The 12,085-nt window shown below is 43.0% G+C and overlaps 1 protein-coding gene across 5 annotated transcripts in view; it reads right to left on the minus strand.

Moving 5' to 3' along the window:
* Window positions 1-12,085, minus strand: part of PCNX2 (pecanex 2) — a 316,535-nt gene that overhangs the window by 289,727 nt on the left and 14,723 nt on the right. For 2 of the 5 annotated variants that reach the window (XM_081824288.1, XM_081824286.1), the window contains exon 1: window positions 7,092-7,515. In XM_081824288.1, the coding sequence (XP_081680414.1) occupies window positions 7,092-7,244 (153 nt within the window). In that variant the 5' untranslated portion in view covers window positions 7,245-7,515. Of the gene's footprint in view, window positions 1-7,091; window positions 7,517-11,422; window positions 11,507-12,085 lie in introns of those variants that run through there. The other 3 variants (XM_081824289.1, XM_081824287.1, XM_081824290.1) reach the window with 3 other exon arrangements.

Consider the following 12,085-nt stretch of genomic DNA (forward strand, 5'->3'; position numbering starts at 1 on the left):
GCAGAACACAGATGCAGCCGCCTTCCTCAAAGAACTGAAAGAGACAGAGCACTGGCAAGGAGAACAGGGTCTCTGAAGGACCCGGGGAAGGGCCTTGCCAGAGAGGTTCAGCTGAGAATACATGCCATACTTCCAGAGCCCAGAGCCAGCTTACCACTGTGCCAGTCAACAAAGAACTTTCCAGCTCATCAAGACTAAGGCATCAGAAACATCAACCAACGTGTGAGGGAGGAGGAGAGTGGGACACAGCATGCCATCCTTAGACCCATTCCTGCCAGTAGAAATGACTGAATGGTTGGAGCTTTGATTACCGTATGGAACTGGACATTCTGAAATCTCGGTCAAGTCTGTGTTTGTTCCTTAAAGCAACTATACGACTTTTATTACTTGTCAGCTAAAGTCCTGGGGCTTGTGCATGCTTTTATCCAGTAGGGAAAAAACCCTCTATAGAGAGCAAACCACAAGGGCAACAGAGAACAAAGAAGGTTGCTTTATGATTCAACCCAGTATCCCCACACCAAACTTGCCCCACCCGTGTATAAAATATCCTTGGAACAACACACAGGAGTCTGTATGTGGTGCTGGCCTCTCGGACAAGAGGCAAGTTAACTTTTCACTAGATGGTCTTGTGCACATTTTCAGAGTTTGTATCTCTTCATGCCAACGTGCAGGATGTAAATGCCCATGTTGTGAAATTACCTATTATTAGGTGGTGTGGCTGGCTGGTAAGAGCACCAACGGCTGGGACTCTCACTTTGGTTATGTCACAACTGCCCACACACCCTTATGCATGTTAACTACCCTCTCTGTGCCCAATACCATCACCTGTAATATGGGAATAATGGCAGTGCCTCTCTGGGCTGTGGGGACGAGGTGGTCGAGTGCACACAGAGCTCTCATGAGAAGGCCCACCTTATACGTGTTTGGGGAGCATTGGCTGTTGCTACCGCCTATTCCAACAGCTTATAATAATAATACACTAAACGTTAAAGGGGAAAGATTCATCAGAAAACAAGGGAAAAATCTGAGTACCACTAAGAACTGTCCATTTTATTCTTCCATCGGATGTGGGAAAGAGATTCAGACAGGATAAAAAGGTTAATACTTAAAAGTAACCATCTGAGAAACCAAGAGGTTAAAATCAGGAAAACAATCATCACTTGATAAGTGTCAACGTCCCTGCAAAAAAACAAACAAATAAACAAAAACAAAAACAAAAAAAAACCATCAAGGGTATTAAAGTATTAGACATCACAACTGGAAAAACTAATGGTATATCTGAGGAGAGCAGCATCCAAATATAACTAGTAACTAATTGGGGAGAAATCTCAAAAAGCTCTAAGGGAAGTGGGGGTGGGTTGGGAGACATAAATTTAACCACCAGAAAATTAGTCATGAACTTGAAATACTGGAACAGAAAGAGAGGGAGAAAGAGCACTATTTTTGGAGGGTGCTCCAGAGGCCGACATCACAGGACGAGGCAGGTGCTAGTTCCGTTGCCACAGACACAAAACACAACCTGCCCACAACATCCATGTGGCTAAGTGGCCGAGGACAAGGATGAGCAGGAGGCATTTCGCAGAAAGGTGGCAATCATCACTCAGGAGAGGGGTTATTACCCTGGAGAGACTGAAGATGACTGCCCTGGGATACCCCAGGGATGGACAGACCCCCCTAGTAAAAGGGCTGACACCAGGAAAGCAAAGCCATCGTGGAGCCCAGACCTTTGCGTACATAGTCCAAACAGCCATCTGGAGCAGCAAAATTTTAAAGACAACTGCATGGGATGGCGTTGAGCCCAAATCTAGAAGGCTTGGGTCTGCACTTCTTCAGAGGCCCAGGGCCAGGAAAGAATGCCTTTAAGCATCTGCAAGGTGTAGCTGCCTCACCTTTAACCCCTGTTTGTTGCAGGCAGGTGAGGGCAGGAGGCAGGTGAGGGCGGGAGGCAGGTGAGGGCGGGAGGCAGGTGAGGGCGGGAGGCAGGTGAGGGCGGGAGGCAGGTGAGGGCGGGAGGCAGGTAAGGGTGGAAGGAAGGAAGTTCAGACATGCAAGTAAGTTATGGGAAAGTACAAAGGATCAGATGAGAATAAATAAGCTCCCAAAGGTAGAAAGACCAGATAACCAGCTTCTCAGAGTCAAAAGAGAGAGAGTATGGTCCATGTGATTCAATAGCAGAAAAAGCCTTTATGGAGAAATTGAGTATAAATACTAGGACTGACCAGGATGAGAGGTAACCTTTTGGGAAGAGCAGCAATGTCAGGTACATGTAACAAAGTGACAATGACCAAGCAGACCCAGCCAGGCCTACCATGTAAGGTTGTGCAGGTTGTGTTTTGCACAAAGGCTTCCTCCAGCTGACAGGGTCAAATGGTGACTGAAGTTTAGTCCCCAAGTCCTGAGCCAGGAAAGGGTCACTTTTTGAACACAACATCTTTTCATAATTCATGCAAAGGCATTTTAGATGTTAGAAGTGGGAGTGGAAGGAGGGGTACAAAGAAATATAAAACCTAAGGAAAAATAATTATGTACCCGAATGGAGGACTGGCTCCAGACTATAATAGCAGAGTGGTTGACCAGTTGTAACAATACCAGCCAGCAGACATAGAATGCTTACTTTGTGTCTAGTGCTACACTGACACATGATAGATCATTACAGCAATTGGAAATGAAGTGGTTCCTGTCAAAGGAAGACTCCAACACTAAATTAAAAAGCAGAACTGGAAACAGAGCAAGAGTAGCTAAAATAAAAGAAAATGAGGGGCGCCTGGGTGGCTTAGTGGGTTAAGCATCTGCCTTCAGCTCAAGTCATGATCCCAGGGTCCTGGGATCGAGCCCCGCATCGGGCTCCCTACTCAGCACAGGAGCCTGCCTCTCCCTCTCCCACTCCCCGCTGCCTGTGTGCTCTCTCTCTCTCTCTCTTTCCCTTCTGTCTGTCAAATAAATAATAAAATCTTTAAAAAAAAAAAAGAAAATGAAAATGAAAGGCAACATAAAGTTAGAGTCATAAGATAAAAGACAGGCTTTCTCTGTGAAAATCAAATATAATTTTGCCCTGCAAAGGGTCTTGAAGAATATCAAGGTTCCACCCCATTTTTTCCACTACTCAACACTTCGTCTGCTTGGGTTACTCATACTGCCACTGGGATAATGAGAATGCCACTTTATGTGGACCTACTGTTTCAGGGAATTCAAATGCTCTCACGTGTACCAAGTCTAGCAGCACAGTGTTGTGCGAAGGCCAAGAACTCGGTTACAACAGGACCTTAACTAAAATTCCAGATTTTACCCCCTTGTCTAGATGATCTTAGGCAAGTAACCCACTCCCTCTGGATTTCAGTTGCGAAATATCTAAAATGAAACACATACTCCCCATTTTACAGATGCTAAAACTGAGGCGTGCAGAAGTGAAGTAATTGATAGGTGGTAGAGCAGGGATGCCTTTTGACACTAGCCTAGAGCTGTCAGAACTTACACAGGGTCAGAATCATGCCCGTGGTATTACTGTTCTAAAGCTCCATATGAATTTCCATCCATTATCTCAAAAGAATTAGTACAAGAACATGTGTAATAAATGAAAGTTTAAGTATCTCTAATGACAAATGCATCTTTCAGTTTGTCCAAAAGCAAGTCACACTGATAATAAATCAAAACTCTTTCCAAATTGTCTTAATGCTTTTAGTTGAACATTTCCCCAAAATATGTAAATAGCTTATGAATGCTAATAAATAATCTACTTTCCACATTATCAACCAGGCCTACGTAAACCCTAGGGCTCAGAGATAAGTTTGCCTCAATAGTTAATAATAAAGTTTTAATTTACAAACTCAAAGTCCCCATTAAATTAAAAGGTGGATTTTCCCTACAGTAGAACTATCTTGATTAAACATGTTTACACTCAAATTGTGCAAAAACCAGAAAAGTCCAGGGCCCCTTAAATAACAGAACTTCAAATAAGCCCTTGCTATCAGCGAGCAGCAAGGTAGCTTTTCTGGACTAAGTTCCTCTAAGTGGAACAAACTGAAAAAGATGTTAACAATCGCAGGCAGGCACTGAAGTGCAGAAGAATATATTTAAACATCAAGACCTAGAGAACAGAACCCTCATCTGGAGAAGGAGGGTCTTTTATCGCCAAAGTCACTTTCAGAGACCAGACAACCAGAGAAATAAAAGGCTAACTTGCATTTTTGGGAAGATATATTAAAAAGTAGCAATGACAAATGCACTCCCATAAAATTATTCTGTAATACTTGAAAGCACACTGGCAAAAAGATACAAAAATTTTGGCATAACTGGTTTGATCCAAAAAATCCAATGTAAGAGTAGCATTATTTAAGGTATCGGGTTTTTACTTTCTAAACTCTTGAGATCTAGACAAAAATTATTTTAAAATAGCATTAAAGAGAAACTTAACTAAGGACAATTTCCTCTTCACAAATACAAGTTAGAAATCAAGCTACTCAATAAAGCATAATTAGGTAGAGATTAAGGGTTCTGATCACATTTATACATCAAATCTCAAAAGGAGTTACATAAAAATGAGCCCATATGCCTAAAAAAATCTGTAGGAATATACATTAAATGCTAATGTGGTTGTTGCTGAGGAGTAGGATTAGAAGTAGAATATATATTGCTTTCATGATCAGAAATACTCAAAATATATAGTGAGGTAGAAAATATAATGCTGGATGGAACAGGAAGAGAGGCAGGTTGATTTTATTTCCACCAGTTTATTATATATGAGCTCACTGTTAACCAAATGCAGGGCACTTCACTAGATGCAACAAGAAAAACCAAGATGAGGGGCGCCTGGGTGGCTCAGATGGTTAAGCGTCTGCCTTCGGCTCAGGTCATGATCCCAGGGTCCTGGGATCGAGTCCCACATCGGGCTCCCTGCTCCTTGGGAGCCTGCTTCTCCCTCTGCCTCTCTCTCTCTCTCTGTCTCTCATGAATAAATAAATAAAAAATCTAAAAAAAAAAAAAAAAGAAAAACCAAGATGAATCAACAAAATCAAAACACATGCCCTCAAAAACTCATGATCTAGGAGTAGAGATAAAATACAGGTTCCAACAACTAAGTACAAAGCAGAATTCAAAATGTGCTATTGTACTAACAGTAAATACAGAATGGTAGAAGGGCAAGAGAGAAAAGAAATTGATTCTAGCTGAATGGAAATCAGGGAAGCTGAGACAGAGAAGGATGGAGAGATTCTGGCAAGTGAATGATGAGAGAAGAGGAGGGGAAAAAAAGCCCAGTTCATATTGAGCAGTCGCTATGTGCCAGGTACTGAGAAGTACTTTCATTCATTCATTCAACCAACTATTCATTCATTCAATCAATCAATCAACGTTCATATTTGCCCTATAAGGAGGTACTATTATCCCTGCTTCACAAACCAGGAAGCTGAAGCTTGCTCAAGCTCACATAACTAGTAAGCAGAAGAACCAGGACTGAACCCAACTTTGTGTTCCTCATCACTCAGTTATGCTGCCCGTCTAGACAAAGAAAAAACATCAAGATCTATAGGCCAGGAACAAATAATGAACAAGGTCATAGAAGAAGAAGTAAACTTACATTTATTGAAGGTATCTATGGATCAGCTTCTGTGTCTCCATACCTTTTCTATGAAAATTTACTCACTTTTCCTGTGATATGATCATGATCACATCCATTTTAAGGCTGAGAAAACTAAGGTTTAGATAGGTCAAACATCAGGCCAAACAGCTACTATGCAGCAAAACAGAAATTTAAACCAAGTCTGAGAATCCAATCCTGGGGCAAGCCAGACAGATGGATAAAAGTGTCTCATTTAAGCTCCAAAACAACACTGTACATCTGGTAACATTATTTTTCTCATTTTACAGCTAAGAAAATGAAAAATAAGATAAGGTATGTAAATTCTCCAAGTTCACCAGAACTGGTAAGAGGTGGACCCAAAATTTAAGCCTGATTTCAGAGCCAGAATTCTGACCCTCTGGATAAAATGCCGGAAAGAATAAACAGGAGCCAAATCATGGACAGCCTCTAATGTCACACTTGGAATCGATCAGCTGTGCAAACTTACTGAAGATTTTTGGTGGGGAGAACATGATTAAATTACATTTTAGGAATAAAGTCCTTCAAGAGACATATCAAAATTAGATTCCTTGGCACACAACGTTTAATAAGACATGGAGCACCTTACCTTTACAGCTTCTCAAATAAGGTTAATCACTGTTTCAATTAGGTATATTTAATTTACCCAAGAAGGTTATCTCTGTAGTGGTTCTGCAAGCACTCAATTATGGTAACCCTCTTGAAGCGTCAAGCCCCAACTAGGTACTGTAATACTTGGCATAAACTACATTAGATTTTCCCATTATTCTATCTTTCTATAGATTTCTTCACATAGTGGTGTAGAAATTGGAAGTTAAGTAATTGATAATTGAAACTGCCTTCTCAAAGCAAAACAGGAAGAGAGGGAGGGGGCAAGAAGATCAACAACTGAAATAGGTTTGCTTTTCACAATTCATTTTGCATTTTGGCTATCATGCCCAGCTAACCAGCCAGGAGGCCTAGGATTTTCCACTTCCAAAACAGGTTCAACATCCCCCAGCGACAAGCAGAGTCTGACTCATCCTAACAGCCAGCATCAATTCTTAATGAGTCCCAGAGCTCCCAAAGTCCTTTCTACTTTTCCTGCCAGTGAGTCCCTGGCCCCCTTTCCCTCTGTCCCAAATTCCTTAAGACCTTCCTCATTTCACCTCTTTTCTTTTAAAGTCAGGTGTAACTGACATACAGTGTCATATTCGTTTGTGGCGTGTAACATAGTCGACATTTGTATACATTGCGAAATGGTCGTCACGATAAGTCCAGTTACCATCTGTCACCTTACAAAGTTAATACCATATTATAGACTGCATTCCCCATGCTGTATATTGCATCCCCACGACTTATGTATCTTATAACAAACAGTACGTTTATACTTCTTAACCCCACCCCTTAAGAATCACTGCCAAGCCGTTCCACCAGGAGGCAGACACGCAGGTTTTGGTGGCTTTCTCCCGTCTTCCCTCCATCCTCACGTCTCCCCGGCTCGAACCTCCGCACTCACCAGATGCAGGGCCAAGGGCAGCAGAAGCAGGAAGAGCCACAGGTAGAGGTGGCAGCTGTTGGTAAACTCGCTCTGCTCCGGGTCGTGGTACCAGCCGCCGGTGAGCGCGGCCCACACGCCCTGCCGGAGCAGCTGCAGCGCCTGGGACACCATGCCTGCGGCGCCCCGGGGCCGGCGCGCCCCGCTGCACGCCGCCCGCCGCCCGCCGCTGCCGGTCCCCGGGCGCGCTCGGCTCTAACACCCAGGCCCCCGGGCGGCGCGACCGCCGCCGCCGCCGCCGCCGCCTCCCCCTCCTTCCGCCCCGCGACTGAAGCTCGAGCTGCTCTTCGGCCCGGACCCGCGAACCGCGGCGCCGGACTCGGCCGCTGCCGCGGGGCAGGTGGGCGCCATGTCCGAGGGAGGAAGGATTTTCCCATGGTTCTCAGAGGCGGCCGCTTAGAGGATGCTCCACAGGCTCCGCCCAGCGCCCGCCCAGACTCCTTCCAATAGGCCTGCGGGCGGGGTGGAAGCATTTCTGAGTCCCTCCAGCCTCTCTTCTTTGGCCCTGCCCGCAGCCCCTTCTTTTCCTCCCCATCCTCTTATTAGGGGGTCTGAACGGCTGAAAAAAATCAAAGATGTTCTCATGCAGAAGAGACAAACCAAGACCCGTTCTTTTCCCTTTTCCCCTTTTGCTTCCTGCACCAAAAATATTTATGTAACCAAGACCCTGACACACATCATTCAATGTAATTTCTCCCCCCTGAACACTGCCTGCACAGGTTCATTCTCCTTAATTAACCGCTGACCTCAGACGTTCAACTAGTCAGCCTACGCCCTACCTGTGCCTCTGGCACTGACCTTTTCGCCTCCCCGACCTTTTCCCCTCTTCCCCTCTGTTGTCCAACTTGGCAGATAAAGAAGATAACCACCTTCCTGGAATAATTTCAAGAGCCTCAGTTAGACTTGTCTTTTTATATTTTGCCTAGAACATAATCCCAGTCATCAATCTACTACTTACAATGTTAGCCTAAGTCTTTCTATACTGTTTAGATAGGAAGACCCACTAGAAGACATCAGGGAAATAATAATCTTTAAGCTTTTATATTATTTTATAATTTACAGTAGATAAATTTCAAATTCTCTTTTGAAAGTGGGTTTTGGACAAGAACGAGATAAATGGGAACTCATCTTTAGAGTGAGGAAAGGAAACTCTCATTATTAGTCATTGATAACTTCAAGTACATGAGTTTCAGATTCTTGCAGAGAACAGGTTTTGGAAAGGGATAAAAAGATAAAAAGGAACTTGTCTTGATGAGGAATGAGCAGAGGAAGCCCTGTGTGAGTTAGGGCCTTTGGGCAAGAGCAAGGATTAGAAGGTTCCATGGTCCCCAAACATGCCTTTCCCGTGTCCTCTGTCCCAAACACATCACATCTCTTCTCTGATATGTGCACCTGTGTATGCCCTGCCTATGTTTTGGTCTGCAGCAGCATTTGCTCGTGGCTGCCTGAGCCAGGCCCATGAAAAGGCATGTCAGGCTTCCTATGCTGAAATGAAATAAGAGGAGGTCCATCCTGAGGAGCAGGTCTGGAACATGAAAGTCCGCAGGGTGACAGCAAAAGTCTCACACTGGCATGTATGCCATCAGCCTTAACAACTTTTTCGTCTGCTCTGCATTCATCTGCAGGAATGACTAACCAAAATGTAATAATGCTGCTTTCTGTGTTGGAATAATAATTTTTTCGAAGCCAAGAGGACACTTGTGATATGGCTCGATGCTTGAAACCTACCAGGTGCTCTATAAATATTTAATGAACAAACGAATCGATCAACTCCACAGGAAGCCCCACACTAAAGGATCACTTTCATGTGCATGGGTCCAGGAGGAATGGCCGTGCAACAGGTCTGTTCCTGCACCGCAGGCGTGCCCTCATTCATTTGCACCCGATTCATCAAATATTTATTGAGCACCTTCTTTCTGCCAGTCATTTTGTTGCAGACTGAGAAAGCAAATATCAAGAAAATCTAATTCTTACCATGAAGGAGTGCACAGACTACAAGAGGAATCAGGCAAATCAAACAAGACTTGCAACAAAATGTTCTGTGTACTATAATAGAAGTGTATTTATGTGTCCTGTGGTAGGAGGTCATCGAGAGGTCGTGATCCCTGATTGGACCTGAGAGGTGGGCCAGGCTGGAGAAAGCTGGAGTCTGGAGGATGTGCAGCTGCCTCAGCAAACCCCACAACAGGCAATGGGGGAGGGGGTGCAACAGCGGGGGTAACACATGAATACCCTGACTTCTCTTCTCCAGACTTCCGGTCTCGTACTTCTCCCTTCTGTTGGCCAAACCTACCTGGAAGTCATAGTGACCAGAAGCCCAGGGAATGTAGTCACCTGCAGTAAAGATCTGAGCAGGTGAAGGGAAAGGCAAAGTGATTTCTATAAAATGTAAATCGGACCTGGTTACCCCTTCTTAAAATGTTTTCCATCACATGCAGAAAAAACAAACAAAAAAACAATTAAGCCCCCTCCAAGCCTTGACTTCACCAAATCCCTACAACTTCCCTCTGGAACCAAACTACTTACGTTATCTTTGCACACACCGTGTTCCTTCATGCTTTTCTGCTTGTGCTGATACTGCTCCCTCAGCAAGACAACATAGGCTCAACATATCTATCACACACACACACACACACACACACACACACGCATGTGGGATTTTCAATGGGATTGTAGCTGAGTCTACTAGCCAATTTTTAGAGAATTGACATCTGAATATTGAGCTTTTCCACTGATGAACAAGATGTATCCCTTCATTTATTAAGACCTTTCAAAAACATTTGACAGATTTCTATGTAGAATTCTTGCACATTATTTATTGGCACTCCATTGTGCCATGATCTAATTGGCTAGGGCTGAGGGAAGCAATGTAAAACTGAAATATAATGGAGCTGGGATTAATTGGGGTTGAAATATTAAAATTTATATGGGAACTGGAACAGCACCCCTTCAGGGCCAGAAGCATGTCCAGGCTTCCTTCCATAGGAACTGACTGCTAAGTAAAGTGTGTTTGTCTAGCAGTCCCTAATGTGGGCCATACAGCTGGGGCCAGGGCAGTGACTCAGCTATGTTTGAGTTGCCAGAACGTAAGCACTGAGGTTAGGTGGATGGCTTGGCAGGGCAGTAAAATTCCTAATGTCCTTGGCTTCCCAAGGCTCTTTCACTACCTTGCCCATCAACTGCAAAATGGATACTGACACTCTAAAGATTGTTCCAGCAGAGGATGACAATATGGCTATGCCAAAGAGCAGACCCTAGTGAGCAAGCACTAGGAGAGTAGTGCCCTGGACAAGGAAAAGCTGATAGAAGCATCCATGCTAGGCTTTACCCTGGTGTGCCTGCCCACTGACCCTAGTGAAGAGGTCATTTTGCTGCTCAAGGATCCACGTTGTTCATCTGCCAAACTGCTTCTGGTTCATGGGCCCCAGTGAGGCTCATTCTTGCTCACTAACTATGCTGGATGAAAGACTCTTTGGGCTCCAAGAAGGCTCTGAATGTGGGCAAATGGAAAAACTGTATCAGCTATTGATTAATAGGATTTGTCATAGAGGTAATATTAGCTACTTTTCACAGTGGTAATGAGGATTAATCCTCATTAATTTAGAGAACCTCATTTATAAATATGAGCAAAAAATAAAAATGTCTAAATTATCAAAACGATTTAAAAAATCGAAAGCTAACCATTCTAAGAAAATGGTCCCCCCTAAAATAGGACACATGAGAAAACAAGAGAGGCCCTTAAAAATTATAATTAATAGGAGCACCTGGGTGGCTCAGTCGGTTGAGTATCTGACTCTTGGTTTCAGCTCAAGTCATGATCTCATGGGTTGTGAGACTGAGCCCCATGTCAGGCTCCGTGCTCAGCAGGGAGTCAGCTTGAAGTTTCTCTCCCTCTCCCCCTCCTCCCCCACATTTTCTCTCTCTTTCTCTCTCATCTCTCAAAGATAAATAAATAAATCTTAAAAAATTATAATTAATATTCTCCGTGAGATTTAAGGGAATATGGGATTGATTAAAAACAAAATAACAAGACATTAATAAAGAGGAGAAAATGGAAAGTAGAAGATAATTTTGGCTATTAACAGAGCTTGTGATCATCACATACAAACATTTTCAGGAAACAGAGAAGGAAGAATGTTATCAACTCATTCTATGAGGCAAGTATTTCCCTGATACCAAAACAGATGAAGATATGACAAGAAAAGAAAGCTACAGAGAATTCTTTATTCCTTTATAATCAATTAAGCATTTGAGTGTGACCTTAATGTCTGTGTTCAGGGTACCACAAATACCTGCTACACTCTGGTGTACTCATCCTCAGAGCTACTGGAAAATACGTTTGATCAAAATGCGTTATGGACCACAGGGAACAAGCTCTGGAAAAAAAGAAAGGGAAAATAAAAAAGAATTAGTGCATAACAGCTCACAAAACAGCCTAGAGAATAACCAATCCAGATGGAGAATCAAGAATAGTGCATTTTGAATGCGGTATCTGTAACAATTTTAGGTCTATTTGAATATTTCACTTCTTTCAACTTTTTGGTAAATTGAATTTTGAAAAAGAATTTGTCCATCCCATCCACATTTTCTACTTTATCAGCATAAGGTTGTTAATACCATCCTTTTGTGATTTTTTAATACACAGTGATATGTGCCTTTTCATCCCTAAAATTCACTCCTTATTCTTTTAGTTTCACTCATCAGGGATTTATCAAGTTAACCAGTCTTTACAAAGAACAGATAGTTGATTGTGTTGATCTTCTTTATCAAATCTTTGCGATTTTGTTAATTTACATTCTTAATTTGTTTTCCTGGCTTTTATTGTATTTGAGCTCAATTTGTTCTTCTTTTTTCTAACATCTTGAGGTGGATGCTTGGCTCATGTGGTTTTTGCCACCACTCCTAATATAGTTGAACCTATGTAGTTATATATATAGTTAAAACTATATAGTTAA

Source organism: Leptonychotes weddellii, chromosome 6 (assembly GCF_054177405.1).
Source record: "Leptonychotes weddellii isolate Sample4059 chromosome 6, ASM5417740v2, whole genome shotgun sequence".
Classification (NCBI taxonomy): Eukaryota; Metazoa; Chordata; class Mammalia; order Carnivora; family Phocidae; genus Leptonychotes; species Leptonychotes weddellii.